At 42.8% G+C, this 17,075-nt stretch overlaps 1 protein-coding gene across 1 annotated transcript; it reads left to right on the top strand.

Moving 5' to 3' along the window:
• Positions 1-10,262: 10,262 nt before the first annotated feature.
• LMOD2 (leiomodin 2) lies at positions 10,263-16,752 on the top strand. The gene is made up of 3 exons (XM_076329763.1): positions 10,263-10,642; positions 14,637-15,989; positions 16,331-16,752. The coding sequence occupies exons 1-3, from the start codon at positions 10,370-10,372 to the stop codon at positions 16,355-16,357; spliced, it is 1,653 nt and encodes a 550-aa protein (XP_076185878.1). The 5' UTR covers positions 10,263-10,369; the 3' UTR covers positions 16,358-16,752.
• Positions 16,753-17,075: the final 323 nt, after the last annotated feature.

Raw genomic sequence — 17,075 nt, 5'->3', positions numbered from 1 at the left:
ATCTTGGGGAAAAAAACAAAGAAAAAAAATGAATCCAAACCCCCTAAACTAAGAAAAGGTTTCAGTTGGTGGATGTCAGGATTACATAGTGCATAGTCAGAGTTTAGCTATACGTGTAATTTAAGAGATACGCTGGTTATCACACACATACACACACTCACACAAACCAAAGGTCAGCTCAAGCATCCTGCCCTGCTCCCTACACTGGCTCTCCCTGTTCTTCAGAACTTCTTATTTGCTGGATGTCATTGTCATATATAACTTATTAACACCTCAGTCAGAGATGTAAATTCCACTTCTAAAGGCAGCTGTATCAGTCCTTTGTGGGTCTGTCCTTCCTCACAAGAGATTTACAGGAGCAAATGGAAGGAGTGAAAATTACTGGTCTGGGACATGTGGAGGGTTGAACAGAAGGCTTAACTGCTGCTTCTGCTCTCACTAGGGCTACTATTCATCTGGCTTTCCAAGACATATCCTCTGTTTTTTTGCCAGAAATTTTGACCAGGATGAAAAGGAAGAATTTGGTCACTTGTGGAAAATCTAGGTAACTGGCATCTGGGCGAGGCCCCTGACAGGAGGATGCCCCGGGTGACTGGTGACGCCAGGCATGGCCTGAGCACAGAGTGCCCAGTGAACCCAACACGGCTGTCAGTCTGCAGTCAAGGCTCCACTGGCCAATACATGCTGGACGTACCAGGCTAAATGCATGTATGCTGCATAACCTATAAACTGATATTTCTATGTGGGAATTCCTAAACAGAAATATGGGCTTAATAAGTCTTAAATAGTAGTGATTTTGATGAATAGAGTGACCACAACACAAGAATCTGGGTAGTCACATATCTGATACAGTATACTGCAACCAGCAAGGGAAACATGATCAAATAGGGCTTTAGATGGGAGATTTTAAACCCTTTCTGTGGCTAGAGCCAAATTCCATTAGTAATTTTAGTTCATGGGCCAAGGTTTATATTTAGGACTTTATACACGCCTCAGGCAATAGTTACATTGCTTGTGGCATCAAAGCATTCAGCTCTAGGACGGAGCGTTGCCCCAACTGTTTAAAATATCATCAACCAGTCCTTAGAATATCATTAGGTAAGCTAAAAAGACATATTATTGTGTTTATCTCTTCAACAATACATCTGGGCCCTTTTTGTTGTTTGGTAGCCTGTTATGGAAGGTAGCCTAACCCTGTTTTAAAGCTTTTCTGTCCTTCAGTTTTGAAGTTCTTTATTGAAGACTTTTTCCACCCCCTGGATGCTAGAGGAGGTACAACATTATGAGACAGCATCTTTAATGCTTTCAAAGCATCTGTGAACTGAATGGAGGCAGGAGGGGCAAGACTTTGTTTTAAATGGAATATAAGGTGAGATAGACACAGAAAGGGAGCTGTTTATCCCATGTCATGCTTATGGCACAGCTAGGGATTGAACACCAGTCTTTCGACTCCCATGTTTTGCAGCCAGACCATTGGACACTACCGTTATGGAGGTGAGTATGTGCTGATGGGAGCAGGAAATGTAACTGGTCCAGGACTGATGGTTGTGTGAAAAGAGGCAAAGGCAGCAGCCCCAGCTGGAAGAAGAAATTGGTAGGAAAAAACTACTCCTTTTTTCCCTGCTTGGACTGTGATTGAACCCTTGCAACACTGGGATTTAATTTTCTCTGCTATTTGGGTGTGACTCATAGGGTGTTCCACCGCAACCCAACTCCATGGCACGTCCACCCCATGAACGATGTTGGCTAGAAGTAATTAAATGCTCTGGCATTGATTCAAGCATGCTCTGGTGTAGGGACTCCTATTGGTTTGGGGACAATGTTTGAAAGCAGAGGTATCATTTGGTCTCTGTTTCTCATAAAATCTGACACAAGCAGCTGCACCAGACTGATGAGCTCTCCAAGGAGCCAGACATTCAACAGTGGTTACGTCAGCCTTTGCAGCACCAGCGAGATGGACTTTGTAGCTGTTAAGTGTTTTAATAGCTTAGTGAAGGACCAAACCATAGCCATGAGTTCTGTATGTGACCAGCTATTCCCTGTAGGGACTATAATGTCGTGTGCCTTCCGTAAAACTTCCATGCATTGGCTACCATCTAATCTTGGGAGCTGGCACAGCAGATCCTTGTTCTGGGTATCAAGGGGGAACAATTTTACTGTTTCACTGCAGCAGTTGGTGTTCTGGCTCGGGCTCTTTGTGCCTGAGCTGCCGTTTCTCAGGCTATTGCTCATAGTATGGGAGTCATGCATGGAAAAACACAGTCACAAAGCCATGGGCTCTTTAGTGTCTACCTTGGGGTAGGGCAAAGGGATTTTTTCTGACCCTTACTTGGGGTAGAAAAAGGCTTCTAAAAATTCCAGCTGTTTATGATTTGCATGGAGAAAAGTGGCATAAATTCATAAGCACTTACCTCTGTAGAACAGGTCTAGTCTCTTTTGCTTTTCCATCACGCCCTTTAATATGCACCTAATCAACAGTCTCTTGCACTGAGTCAGTCCTTTTAAAGCCTCTCCCCACTTTTTTTTTTCCCTGTGAGCTTTAGGACGGATAGATCTCTGCTCAGGAAAATGGTATCAAGAAAAGTAATTCTAGCCAAAGTGATTTTCAGCCTTAATGGCCCTATTCTGGCTTGTTCGCTCCCTGACCTTTCCACTGGGAATTGTTTTGTTTAGGCTGCAGTAATTAAAACTGGCACCTTGCCATCCAAGGTGCCTACCCTTCAGAGGCCTTTCCTGCACCCTACAGATAATGACCTTGATTCAAAAATACACTGTCTGTCTCCAAATGCATGGAGCGGTCTTCAAAGAAATCCATCCCGATTCTTTACCAGGACAAATGTTGGATAAATCAGAAAGAAGCATGGGTAAGTGCACCAAATTACTGTATAAATATTTAAAGGTATATATTGCAATGGGAAGTATTTTCTCTCTGAAATGCTCCCTTAAGTGTCACTCACACCAGCAAAAGATGTGCTTAGATCAGGAGAAATATTCCCTGAGGAATCTGTGTTTCGTGGTTCTCCTGAAAAGCTGTAAAAATATATTAGTAAATTGTTAGTAGTCATAAGACTGATATAACGGTGTAGCTCTGGTGACATGTACAAGGTATTTACATTTAATTTTCAAAATTGACATTTTCAGTAGAAATCTCTACATTTGATCGGGCAAAACCATTGCCTTTTGTCTGCATATTGTGTGCATGGTAGATATGGTGCCCAGAACTCCCATCATCATTAATATGGACTACTTAAAAAATAGACATAAATAAAGACAATAGAGAATTTACTTAGTACTGCTGCTTGAATTCAATTCCCTATGAATTACATCATTTGTTTATATTGCTGGGATCTCCTTTTTAAAGAAATCTTCATAAACACACACTGTTAAAAAAAGTGACAAAAACCAAGGAAATGCTAAATATAGAAGTAAGTACCTGTATTGCTCTCTGTGTATAAAGAAATAGAGCAAATTTTTTATCTGAATGGCAAACCGCAGGTTTGGCTAAGCTACATGGGAGAACCGTCTGAGACTAAGGCATTCAGCAAAGGATTAAGTCTATGCACTTTTCATAATCACTTATAATTTAATAACCACCTGACCTGGACATGCAAATATGGTATATTTGCAAATACCACCATGAATACTATAATGCTTACATTGGCAGATGTTGCCTATTTTATCATGCTTTTTTGGGAAAGAATAGGCTAACTGCAGATGCCTAAACAGTGTCCCATTCAAACTGCACTTCCAAAAACCACATTTTTTGTCCATGCAGCAGTTCCTCTGCTACTTTCTTTGCAATACAGTGGCCTCTACTTCCTGTCCAAACCTGTTGAGCAATATCGCGATGCAATTCCAAACAGCTGCTGTGGTCACCCTATGTCTGTACATCAGTAGCGAGTGAAATGTTTTCTATATATAGTTTGTAAATCTGTTGGCAATGTTTGTAAAGCACACTGAGATTCTTCCTGAGGGATAAGAGCAGCTATATGAAAGCAAGAGCATTAAGATCATCACTGCGTACAAAGCAGTTTATCTTTTTGGTGTGGCAGAAACTGGCACCGAGGAAATGGCCAGTCTGCAGAGATGTGGAGAAGCACTTGCTTTGAGCAAAACCCTGGCAGAAATAGTTTGTGCTGTCAAAGATAAGCAGCTTCATCTCGCGCTGTTATTACAGAACATGACATTGTACTGACACAAGATGATTAAAAAGTATTGGCTGTGTAGGAAGGAAAGAAAACTGGGAATGGGAATGACATTTATTCAGTAAGATTTATTTGTCCCCCTCGCCTTCCCTATTTTAGTGTGATTCAGATAGGCAAAAGGGGCGATAAACCCAGAGTCTGCTGCGCCCTTGGCACCCAGCTGCATGCCTCTCTGTATAATCAAATAGACCTTCAGGATCCGTGCACGAAGGACACTGGGTGCCTGTGCAATGTGGGCTGTGAGTGTTCCTTCTTTTAATCAAAGGTTGAGGAATTTGGTAGCCAGAAATGTTCTTATTTGAACCCAGGTGAATTTTTTCCCCCGGTGCTTCCCTGCAGCCAGGACGACCTCTTGATTCCCCTTCCAAGATGCATCCTTACGCTCTTCCCATCAGCAGCACTATCAGAGCCCATTCACTTCTTCACTCGCTATGACTCTTCTGTCTTCTTGATAAGCATGGCAACCCAAACACCCCCGCCATCAAAATATATTAGGTTAGTGGTTGCCCCATGGCTTGTTGGTATATAGCATTGTATATAGACTTCTGGTTATGTCCCTAGCAACTGTTGGGAACGCTGTTTTCAAAACTAGTCTGAGTAATAAGGCAGCCCACATGCACATGTTTTTGAGTGAAAGCTGATCACTGTTTGTGATGGGTCCGAGTTGTTAAACTACAATCTGGACCTGGAATCTGCCCTCCCGGTAACCTGGGGTGTGCTGCAGGGGATCAGCAGGAAAAATCCATCTTTGAGTTAGGATGTTGAGTCCGATTCGCAAGCAAAGACTGGTTTTGGATCAGGGTCATCTTTAAACTTACCCCATTTTTTGTTTCCCCAGCATGGATGAAGGGAAAGATTTTTTTCTCCTGTGTGACTCCCTGTTTATGGCATCACCAGGAGAGATGGACTGGACAACAGAATAATCTGGCATAGAGAAAAGCAGCTGAAAAATTGTTCCTTCAAATGCCTTCAGTACATGCTTTATCCCATTTGCTCTGCTGATACCACTGTTAAATGTAGGTGATGACACATCCTTTTCAGGAACAGTACGGTGTGCACAATTTTCACAACTTACGCTAGTCTCCTGGGAGAAGGAGCTGCAGCTTGTCCCATCAGTCTGCCCCGCTGCCCTGTTTAGATGCCAGGTTGGTGACCCTTTGTCTCTTCGGGACGATTTGGGCTCTGTATTCAACCCAGGCCTGTACAAGCAGCATACAGAAATTGAGACACACGTATCTTTCTCTCTCTCTCAATTGATATAGGCGGGAGGGGGAAGGCAGGCAGCGAGGAGCACGGGGGCAGGACAGGGGACACGCGAGGAGGGGAGGGAAGGAGAGGTCAGGGAACAGGCTGCGGAGGCGGGTGAGGATGGCGAGGGGGTGTGCAGGGAGGGCAGGTGAGGGGGCCCTGCAGGGCCAAGGATGGAGAAGGCAGTGCAGCAGCAAAGAGGCAGGAAAGGGGAAGGTGGGAGAGCTCAGGGGCTGGCGCCTCGGGGTCTGCGTGGGGGGACGGCAGGAGGGAAGGAGCTGGTTGAGGAATGAGGGGTGCAAAAGCAATGGGGGGGAGGCGGGAGTGAGCACTGCAGGCAGAAGGGCAGCGGGAGAGATGGGGAAAGCCCAGACGTGCTGTGGTGAATTGTTTTTAATGTGCTGTATGGCAATTGGACCTGTTCCTGCAGCGTGGGACTGCAGCTCAGTACGAGCCAACGCATCTGTCTGACAGGCTGTCCTCAGGAGCCGTGACTGAAATAGCCACTGTCCTGGGGCCAGCCGTGTCCCACGCCTGAGGACAAGGTTGTGCAGCCCTCTCTTTGCTTTCCTGTAGTTTTCCCTGCACTCACCCAAGTGGAAGTAAAATTTAAACTGTGGGCTTCGCCCTGATGGGGGGTGAGTACCACCCCTCGGGTGTTGCTCGCGTCCTTTCAGCCATTGGGCCAACGTGCCCAAAGTGTGGAAACATGTGAGAAGCAGAACAAAGTTTCCTAGGCTGCTGCTTGAAATAGTTAATTGATTGGAAAGGAAAATACATTTAGAAGTGTTTCTTCTTTTAAAACCAAGAAAACAGATCACCCGGGCTAGAAAAGATCAAAAGTCTTGTCTGCAACCTAGCTGCCGCTGAGTGGGCTCCGTCCCACTCGAAGCCAGGAACCTGGGTGCCAAGTATCTGCAATGGCAGGGTGAATCCTGCTCCTATTAAATGGGCTCTCCCAGTTCTTACTTTCTCTCATCTTAGCCCAGGCCCTGAAGGGAACAAACCTTCTAATAATTCTGTTGATTGAGTGATGAGTTTTCATGGCCTATATGTGAAATGGTTTATTCCCTGCATACAGGATTTCAGCAGGGCGTTAGGGAGCTGAGTTTGGGTTTTCTGTTAGGAGGTAGCAAAGCACTTTGGAGGATTCATCCTAAACAGCCGTCAACGCTGCCAGTATAAACCTGCCCTCACGTACTACATATGGCTCACGCTCTGCTCTCCCGCCTTCTGTGATGGAAGCAAGTTCACTGTGCCACCTCGCTAGCACAAGGTGTCTTCCTAAACTGTTTATAATGGTGTGATCGAGCATGTAGCTTGGGACGTATAACAGAACGCTCAGACTGCTATTTTTTTGCTTGTTTTTTTCAGAAATCTGAACATGTATAACGCCTGAGAATTGAGACTGTGGAATGACAACAAAAAGTTTCAGACAGGAATGCTAATAACGGGAAAACACAATCACTCCTGTCTTTGCAGCAGAGTTCCTCTCAGAAGTTGGACAAGTCAATTTAATCGTCATTAGATCATTTGAGTGTTAACCTGTGATCTGAACTGTTGGAGTGGTGGGCAGCTTCAGCAGTGCCTGGTGCCCACAAGAACTGAGCCCTGACCAGCTGAAGTGCTGCATAATGCCAAATACCCCCAAACAGGGAATCCTAAACTTGAAATAAGTGGGTACTTTCAGTCTTAAGGTCTCTGTACCTCTATTCTTCCTCCTCACAAAGGCGGTAACACCTTCACGTCTCCTGAAAGGGCCGCTGGACAAATAAAGCCATTGGTAGTCTTGATATGATGAACTGGGGCAAAACAAAATGCTGAAAGGCTGTTTATTAAATGTGCGTGATCTCTCCTGTATGCTGGACAACAGTAAAGGTCCTGGGGACCCGTGGGTCTAGGATCAAAGTATATGATTACAGAATTATGGAATTAAGGACTGTGTTTCAGTGCTTCTCAACAGGCAAGGACAAATATTATCCCCACATTTTCTGACCTGTGAGTACTTAGCTTTACAGTTTTAGCATCCTTTTTGCATGTGTAATTTGCCATGTGCTACAGCCTTATTACTTTTATTACAATTGTTCTAGAGAGTGTTCATGGGTCTTCACCCTTGGCCATCTCTGTATAAAGAGTGGGTCCTAAATTGCTATGAGAGACATGGACAGGATTAAGAAAGGACCCAAACCTCTCATAACCTCGCCTGACATCTACAATAAAATACCTTGTCCATCTTTAGTAACATCTTTTAATTCTCTTATCTCATGGCTGGAATGGACATCACTGGCAATTTATATATAGAAAAACATCACCACTGGCCCACTGTTGTATCATGCCTCAGCAAGGAGTAGCATTGAAGGTAATATTCATGTTGCTGCCAAGGACTGGACTAAATCTTCCTTAGGAATATTATTTTACAAGTGAGTAATGCATGTTGCTTTTTGAAGTTCCTTTGAGTTTGGAAAATTTTAATTATATATAGAAAACTTTAAATAGACAGTTAGAGTATCTGTGTGTTTGTACTTTGTATTATGGACTCTCAACCCAGGAAAATTCAGACACTTACAAATTTTGTTGTATCTGAGGAAAAAAGGAAAAGCAGAAAGCTCAGAATTTTCTGGGAAACAGTATATTTGAATAGATTTCATTTTTAACAGCATGCTTTTGCTTTTAATCTTGTACACATCAATGTTTTACATGTCAACATTGTACTAATAAAATATAGCACATTTCTAAAAGCATTTCAGTTTCAATCAGCATTTTCCAACAGAAAATCTGTCCAGTGCAAATTTTCTAACCAAATCCATCTAAAAATGTTTGCAACAAAATGTTGTCTGCAAAAATGCACCCAAGAAAGGTAATTTTATTGTGCTGCTTCTCTGGCTAACTCCAATGATAACAAAGTGACCCATTGTCCTAGACATACTGAAGAAATAAAATTGCTTGGAGTTCTGTTATATATTTAATTAATGCCAACATCAGCATTCACAATGCAGAGTTAAAAGAAAAAAGGTACTTATTATTTTTTCCTGCTGTTTCACATTTTACAGAATTTGGCCTAAGCATCATTTCTGCAAATGCAGCTGAAAGAGTAAACAGAACTTCTACTGACCCACTGACTTGTCTAGACACAGGTGACCCGTCACAGTATCTTATACCATGAAGGTAACATTCTTAGCTCCATAAGCCAAACTGTTTTGCATCTTCCTCCTTTTTATTTTATGCAAAGATTTGGTCAATGTAAATTACCTGCAAATATTTATTTTATTTTAAGATGCACAATATTCTTTAGTCTGCTTTATTAATGTATTTCGTGTGTCAGGGAAGACTAAGCTTGTAAGCTTTCATTCCACTTCTTGAGCAAGCTAAACTGCATGAAATTCATATAGAAAAATGATAAAAGGAAAAATGTAATTTCTTTATCAAATCTGTTTATGAAAATCATGCTCAATCTCCTCTTTCCATCGCCAGCAAAGCAATATGCATAATAATAAAACTAAATGAACGACTGGGCTAAACTTCATACATCAGTTCAGGTGTCCAATCCATACTAAGCAAAAAGAAATTATGTTGAACAAGAACAATACTTCAAATTATTTTCACTTATGTTTCCATTAAATACTGACTTGACTACCTAAAAATAAACCCACCGTGTGTTATCATTTAATAAGGTTGATATATGTTGTTATAGATGTGCTCCTACTTCTCTGTACCAAAACCAACCTTTTCTCTGTCTTTCTCTCTTCGTCTCCCCCTCTCTCTCTCACAACACAGGTTTGCAGATATTGCTGGCCTGCACGTTTCAGAAAATGTTGCTAGTTCGCCATCATTCACTGCTAATAGAGAAAAGAAAAAAGCAGTGTGAAGTTTGACCTTTCATTCTGTAGTTTCTTACCCTGATAAGATATATTATATCAGAATAATATATCATTTATTAGTGGGCATGATAATGTAGATATAAATTTGAAATTAAGAATTGAAGGGCACTCTCCAGCCGCACATCAGTCAGCTAGAGCAAGCAACAGCCATTAACTAAAATAGCCACTAGAGGCCTTCATTTGCTAGGGGCTGTCAGAAGAGATGAAGGCAGAGCCCCCCTGCCCCACCCAGGGCTGGTTCCCCCTAAAGCTCTGGGGGACTGCGCTCACTCCCCCAGCAGAGCACAATTCTCTGGGTGACAAAAAATCTCACAGGAGCTCCAAATGGACATGACAAGCTGATTCTCCCTCCGATCATCCTTGGGAAAAAAGGGGAATTAATAAATAATCCAGTTGTGTGATTTGTTACAGGCAAGGCGTGACATTGCGGGAGTGGTGCTCCCCACGGGCACTGGCATGCTGACCTCCTCCCCTCGGGCTCCCTTCCCACCGATCCCAACCTCCTGCAAACACCTTGGTGGGATAACAGTGCGGTTCCGCTCGAAAACCGTGAAAACGAGAGGAAGTCCGGTGAACAACAGCGAGGGTGTTTTATTTCCAGCCCCTGTGGCAGCTCAGGATTAAATGGATTTGCATTATTATTTCTCTACTGCAGTCTGGACATGAAGTTGGTGTAAATGCGCCCGGGGTTTTATTTGCTGCCACCCCCCCATCCGCGAGACTGGTATTCTCCCGCTAGCCGCCTGCTCTAAATATGGCCATGGCCAGTGTGTCAATAATCCCCCTCTTTAAGGGACCTGCAAACACTAGTGTTGGGACATTCTTGCTGTTCAGATGTCTAGCTGACGTCTGATGCTTAAAACGGAGCATGCTTTCATCCCTTCGTGCATTGTCGTAAGCCCCCGATGATTACTCTTAAAAGGGTGCCTCCGCTACGCAGGGAAACAGTTGCTGACCAAACGAGACACAGCTTGCTTGCTTCAGCCTTCTTGAATGCCTAGTCACTTCAGGTTTGTACCAGCCTGACCAAGCAGGACCATGTCTACCTTTGGCTACAGAAGAGAGCTCAGTAAATATGAAGATATTGATGAAGATGAGCTCCTCGCTTCTCTCACTGAAGAGGAGCTGAAGGAGCTGGAGCGGGAGCTGGAGGACATAGAGCCCGACCGTAACCTTCCGGTGGGACAACGGCAGAAGAGCCTGACGGAGAAAACACCGACGGGGACTTTCAGCAGGGAAGCGCTGATGGCCTATTGGGAGAGGGAGACCAGGAAACTCTTAGAAAAAGAGAGACTGGGTGCGTGCGACAAGGTAAGACGCTGAGGCATTTGCTGTTTCCTGTAAATATTTGGGTTTGATGTTCCCTGGCATGATCTCGCTGACTGTTTTCATTTTCTTTCAGTCTCTTGTAGCACTTTTAAGAACACTGTTAGCCGTACTTTTGTGCCTGCTAAAGCACTGTGTACTGGCTCAGAGAGTTTTTGCTCTCTCTGGAGGTACCTTAAATGCTCAGTTGAGAACAGAAGAAAGTCCCCTAAAAACTATCATTAGCGATTAAAATAGGAAAAATTTTAAAGGGCACGTTAGAAATTATTGCCAGGTAGCGATGTGGGCTTTTGGGCAACATTTGATTTTGTTTAAAACCTAAAAAAGTGCCTTTTTCTTTCCTTCAAAAAAATCAGTATTGACTGCTGAGAAGCATGTCAGGAGGATAATTTTGAATATATGTTATGTCAGAAGTTGAGTAAGTGGCTGCCAGGCTTCGTGCTCGCTGGAAGAAAGCTGCATTGCAGTCAGCAGCTTATGTTGCTTTGTTCCTGCTGAGGATCTTCGGCACGGCTCGGGAGTCTTCTGGCAACTGTTTTCAGAGGGTAGCTGTAAGTTATTTAAAAAGTGGCCTGGGGTAGAGTCATCAGCCAAACCATTTGTCTGTATTCCCCAAAAAACAACCCATAGTGCTTGTTAGGCAATTTGTCCCCCAAAATAAAAATGTTAATAATAAAAGCCGGTCCCTGAACTGCAAATGAACAGTACAGCTGGGCAGGAGTGAAGGGCTCAGTCCTAGCAAGCAATGAGTGCCCTCAGTCTAAGCTAACGTCCATGTCGGCATCCCCCGGGCCCTTGCTAAAACAATTTGTGAGACTGAGCTTTGTCAAAAAGCAACTTCTGTTTTCACGTTGGCTCCATGTAATTTCAAAGCAAAGTGGGGACTTGGGGATGTGAGTAGCTTTTTGATATTTAAATATCAAAAAATATCAAAAAAAAAAAATCAAATTAAATATCAAAAAGCACTGCTTCGTATCAAGCTCTGACTCTGTTATGAGGACACGTTTTCCCATGTTTAAGTAGAAAATAATACAACAAAGGCAAAACCAGCAAAACTGGACTTCAGAACTTCTAACAGCTTTGATTCAGGAACTTGGTTCATTTGCAAGGAAATACTTGCAGTTTGTACATTAGATAAAATATTCTCCTAGAGAAAAATGACCTGGATTAAATTAGCCTGCAATAATAATATCCAGGATTTCTTTACACGTAAGTGTTTTCTCCTGCTCGTGAATGGTGGTGTAATGTCTGTAGGCAAGCACACAGACAACTAGCTGTCATCAGACCATTAGTATCAGCTTGCAGATGTTGACTTCACTCCCTGTTTGTCAAGTCCTAGGGAAGCAATGGCAAGATTAATGTTTATTCCCAGCTGAGCCTGGAACTTGAAACCTGGACAGTTCCAAAAAACCTTCTGAACAGATCTAGTTCAGTGTCTTATATAATGGCAGGATTTTTTTTCTTTTTCCATGTCTATACAGCATTAACAATGGGTACTGGCGAAACCTCAAAGTGCTAGCAAAAGCTTCTATACTTTTTGATCTGAGAAGAAACTTCCTAAATGCATCCGTAAATATGAAAATGTTGACATGCTGATGTAGAGGGCACGAAGGCTCTCTCCACTGGAGGCAGTAAGAAAGCTCCTTCTGATTTTCTTGAAAGCAATTTTCTTCTTGCCCTCAACTGTCTGAAAGTTAGACACCTTATCTAAGATGGTTATTTGTGCTCCTTCTATAGTTAGTGGTGAGAGATCAGCCCCTCCAGAAGGCAAACATCCTGCAGATAGCCTTTTAGGGTGAATGACTTGCACTCCAGAGATATTTACCTCTCTGCATTGACTATCTTAGTCCTAACTTTTCATCGAGTTACTACTACGAAGTGAGATGAAGCCCTGCAGGCTGCCTGCAGCAGTCCCGTACTGAAACGCTACCACAATAACAGAGCATGCCTCTATGGATCTGCAAAGAGAAAAGTACTCGATTTCAAAATTATCGTCCAGATTGTTATGACACCAAATGATGTATGTGACAGGAAACTAAATTCCCCCTTTGACCCCAGAAATGCCACTCAAAAAAAAATCAAGTATTTTTTTTATTAATCTGGTGTCATCAAGCATATCAGCAGTCCATTTAGAGGCACCAGCTTCTGCTCACCTGCAGCTGTTGAAGGTTATATTCCTGGATAGACAAAAGCATAGCGATGAAGACAGGTTCCTGGTTACCTGGTGTTTTCAGCTTTTAAAAGACTGCATATATGTATAGAAGCTACAGATATAAATCTTAGTCCCATAATAAACCTGGCTTAAACACAGCCCTCTTTCTATATGTAGCACAGCATCTCTCAGTGTAAAGGCCTTCCCGCACATGATCCACAGGAAAAGCAACGGGGCTGGACCTTGCAAGCCCTCCATATGCGGGGCAAAGGGGCCGGACCCTGCAAGCCCTCCAGGCGCTGCATGCTCAGGAACGACAGGCTGGAACAGCTCGAAGCCCTGTTTCATTAGAGTCACGCTTCTGCGAACATTACAATTACCGTCTGTTTTGCGTGTGTCCTAACACAGAAATCTGCTTAAGATTGTGAAACAGTACCATGCAATCTGTCGTTACTATTATTTTAACCTTTCCCTGCATTTTTAGAGCCAGATAGTTAAGGAAACCTAAAACTGCACAGGTTTTCTAAAAATAGGCTGTCATGTTAGTAACACTTTTGTTTTCCAGAAGCACAAAACAGAATCGCTGTGTCTCCGCAGAGTGTTCTCACTTTGTAAAACACCCTCTAGTATTTTACAAAGACTAAAATATGAATGTTGCTAAAGTAGTGCATACAGAACAATTATATTTCATCCAAATTTTTATAAACATTTACAAATGTAAATAAAAAGGCATAGGCTATGGCTTGTCCAGTAGACAAAACAGGACATGGGAGATCTTTTGGGGCAAGAGGTTTAAGGTTGGTCATAGCATGTGGGTTCAGTCATGGCCCATACAACACTGCCGTGCTTCTGGAGTCCTCCAGGTGGAAAGTGAGACTTTCCTGGGGGGCAGAACTTTTGCTGCTCCTGCGCAGAGAATTGTCTTCTGCCACCGTAACTGCTAAGGGTACCAGGCAGAGCTTTGAGAAGTGGTTCCAAAGTTGCCTTCTGGGTGCCCACCAAAAACACTAAAATAACCTTGGGTTTTAGAAAAACAACCAGTTTACGCTGTAGGCAATGAGTTATAATGAGTTACAGTATGGCAGGTGACCTGTGACAGCTGTCGGTGAGCACAGTCTTAGCTCTTGGCAAACATGAAGAAATTTGGGGATTATTGACGTGAGTACTTGTTACCTGTGGGAATGTGTCTGAATCTTTTCTTCACAAATAGCTTCTAAGTGTGTATAGCCCATGTAGTGCATCCAGAGTCTTTTTGACATGACTCCTGTAATTCTGTATTATTTTGCATGTCGGTATGCATGTTTACACGTGCAGACACTATTTGTATTCTAAATCATGGCGGTCTTTAGCCTTTTCAGATGCACTAACATATGCAAGGGAGTCTGAGCATTGACACAGATGTCTAATCCTTATGAAATGAAGAAACTTGTTGCTCATAGATCATGTCCATTCTGAAATTGCTGTCTTGTGTTTCTGCTGGCAAGGATCCAAATAATATACCCTTGTGGACATGCCAACACATAGAAGACATGAAGTATGTCCATGTTGCAATATCTTGTATCACATTTTCTGTTGGCAGAAATCATTGACGTCAGTAAAACTGATCCAATTTATGCTAAGCATTTGTCTTCTAAAGAATATGAAGGAAATAATCTTAAAAAGATGTTAGGTGCTGAAACATTTTCTGTTCTCCTAACTGTTTCTGGGGATTTATTTTTAGCTTTCAACATTAACTTATATAGTTTCAAGATAGTTGTTTTTGTGCAAAAAGGCAGTAGCTACATTACTGCAATCATGTTTAACACCCACACCTACATTCCTGTTCAGGATTCTGAGCAAGACGAAGACAATTCAGAAGATATTCAAGAAGAATATTTCACAGAAAGCAATAGTGAAGTGTCTGAGGAGGCATATACTGAAGAGGATGATGAACAAGAAGAAGAAGAAGATGAGGAGGAAGATGAAGATGAGAGTGATGAGGAGGAGGACGAAAAGCAAAATGCTGCAGCTGGTGAAAGACCTGAGGATGGCAGGAGTTCTGACCACATCAGACACAAAAAGTGTAATGGCACAAAGGACGATGAAAACTTACTCAATGGCCATGATGGAAAAGACACTGACAATCTGAGCTTAAAAAGCAGTGCCATCCATCCTTGTGGAAATCCAACAGTTATTGAGGATGCTTTGGAAAAAGTTAGGAGCAATGACCCTGACACCACAGAGGTCAATCTGAACAACATTGAAAACATCACTTCACAGATGCTTATACAATTTTCCCAAGCCCTGAGGGACAACACAGTGGTTAAGTCATTCAGCTTGGCTAACACGCATGCTGACGACAACGTTGCAATAGCTATTGCTGGTATGTTAAAGGTAAATCAGCATATAACTAGTCTGAATATTGAGTCAAATTTTATCACAGGCAAAGGAGTGCTGGCCATCATGAGAGCTTTGCAGAATAACAAGGTTCTAACAGAACTGCGGTTCCACAATCAAAGGCACATCATGGGCAGCCAGGTGGAAATGGACATAGTTAAACTGTTGAAAGAGAACACCACTCTGGTCAAGCTTGGATACCACTTTGACCTTGCTGGCCCAAGAATGAGCATGACAAGTATCCTGACAAGAAATATGGATAAACAAAGGCAAAAGCGTATGCAGGAGCAGCGGCAACAAGAGTCTGGTTGTGACGGAGCTATCAATCCAAAGACCAAAGTCTTGCAGAAGGGGACGCCTCGGTCCTCACCTTATGTGTCACCTAAGAGCTCACCTTGGTCCTCTCCAAAGCTCCCTAAGAAAGCACCACCAGTGAAAAGTCAGCCTCCAGCGCCTGCACCCCCACCTCCCCCTCCACCCCCACCACCACCTCCTCCTCCTCCTCCTCCTCCCCCGGTTATTCCAGAGAAGAAGGCACCAACCAGGAATATAGCTGAAGTCATCAAACAGCAAGAAAGCTCAAAAAAAGCCTTACAGAATGGACAGAAAAAGAAAAAAGGCAAAAAAAGCAAAAAACGTGAGAACAGCATATTGAAAGAAATTAAAGATTCTCTAAAATCAGTCTCGGACAGAAAATCAGAGGAAGGTTCACGACCCTCCACCCGTCCCTCCACCCCACAAAGGTCGCTCCATGACAACCTTATGGAAGCAATTCGGGCAAGCAGCATAAAGCAATTAAGGCGGGTAAGTAAGAGATCCTATTCCAGTAACTGATTGTGGTTCAGATATAGCACAAGCTCAATTTAATTTTAGTACGTATATATATTTAATAAAAAAAAATTCTTAGAAATGTGAGCATAAGAAAGCACTTGGGAGGATGCTTTCCTCTGATCAGACTTTTCTCAGCACACTGATTTCTGTGTGACTGTGATTTTGACCAAAAGTGGGGTACTTTCCCAGATTCAGGCTTGTTATGGGAGATGGCGCGTAGCATAGGGCTCTTGGTAGTGTGTCTCTGGTAGGAATTTTGCCATCCAGACTGTACAGCGAATGTAATGAACACCCTCCCCACTCTTGTTTCATAGGTGGAGGTACCAGAAGCCCTTCGGTGAAAGCCTGGATGACAGAAGAAGCAGAGCACTGCAGTGGTCGAGGGGAGGCTACTCGTCCATTCACTGGTGGTAACATAGACTGTCTAGCAAGCTGCTTCCAAAGCACACTCTTAGATTCAAACCATTTCTCTTATTTCAAAGACATAAAACTGCTAAATACGAAACAATGCTTTAATTACATTTGCCTTGTAATCTGTAAATATGGAAATAATTTTTTATTTAATGAGATTTTTATTGAGAAATTGCTGCTTATTTAGATATTCTTTTCAATATCTGATTGCACATCACTGGACAAGTTCTTCACACTGAGATGTAATAGTTTACCAACCTGTGGTTTCTTTCTCTTTTTCTCTTTTTTCCATGAATTTACAATAAATGTGGTTTGAAGCTTTCAAGCAGACACAGTCCTGGGTTTCTGTGAGTGAAAACCTACCAGATGTTTGTGTCAAGCTCATGAGCATTAGGGAAGTATCCTGGGAAAGAACCTGAGATCTTTCTCAGCTGCACCCATCAAGTCTGCTTGGAGGATAGTACCTGAGCCCATATATTAGTGCAGTTTCATACTGACATGGGAAAAAAGGTTCATAAGGCTATATACAACTAAAATTAAGCTGTGGGCTGTGTCAAGTCACTGGTGTTGCATACCAGGTCCTAAACCTTGATCTAACAGAAGGGGAAGTGGGTGATGAATAGAGCTGCAGTTCATGTTGACTTAAAG

Source organism: Aptenodytes patagonicus, chromosome 1, assembly GCF_965638725.1.
Source record: "Aptenodytes patagonicus chromosome 1, bAptPat1.pri.cur, whole genome shotgun sequence".
Lineage (NCBI taxonomy): Eukaryota > Metazoa > Chordata > Aves > Sphenisciformes > Spheniscidae > Aptenodytes > Aptenodytes patagonicus.
The sequence above is the reverse complement of the archived record's forward strand: the minus strand, read 5'-3'. Positions and strand labels throughout refer to the sequence as shown.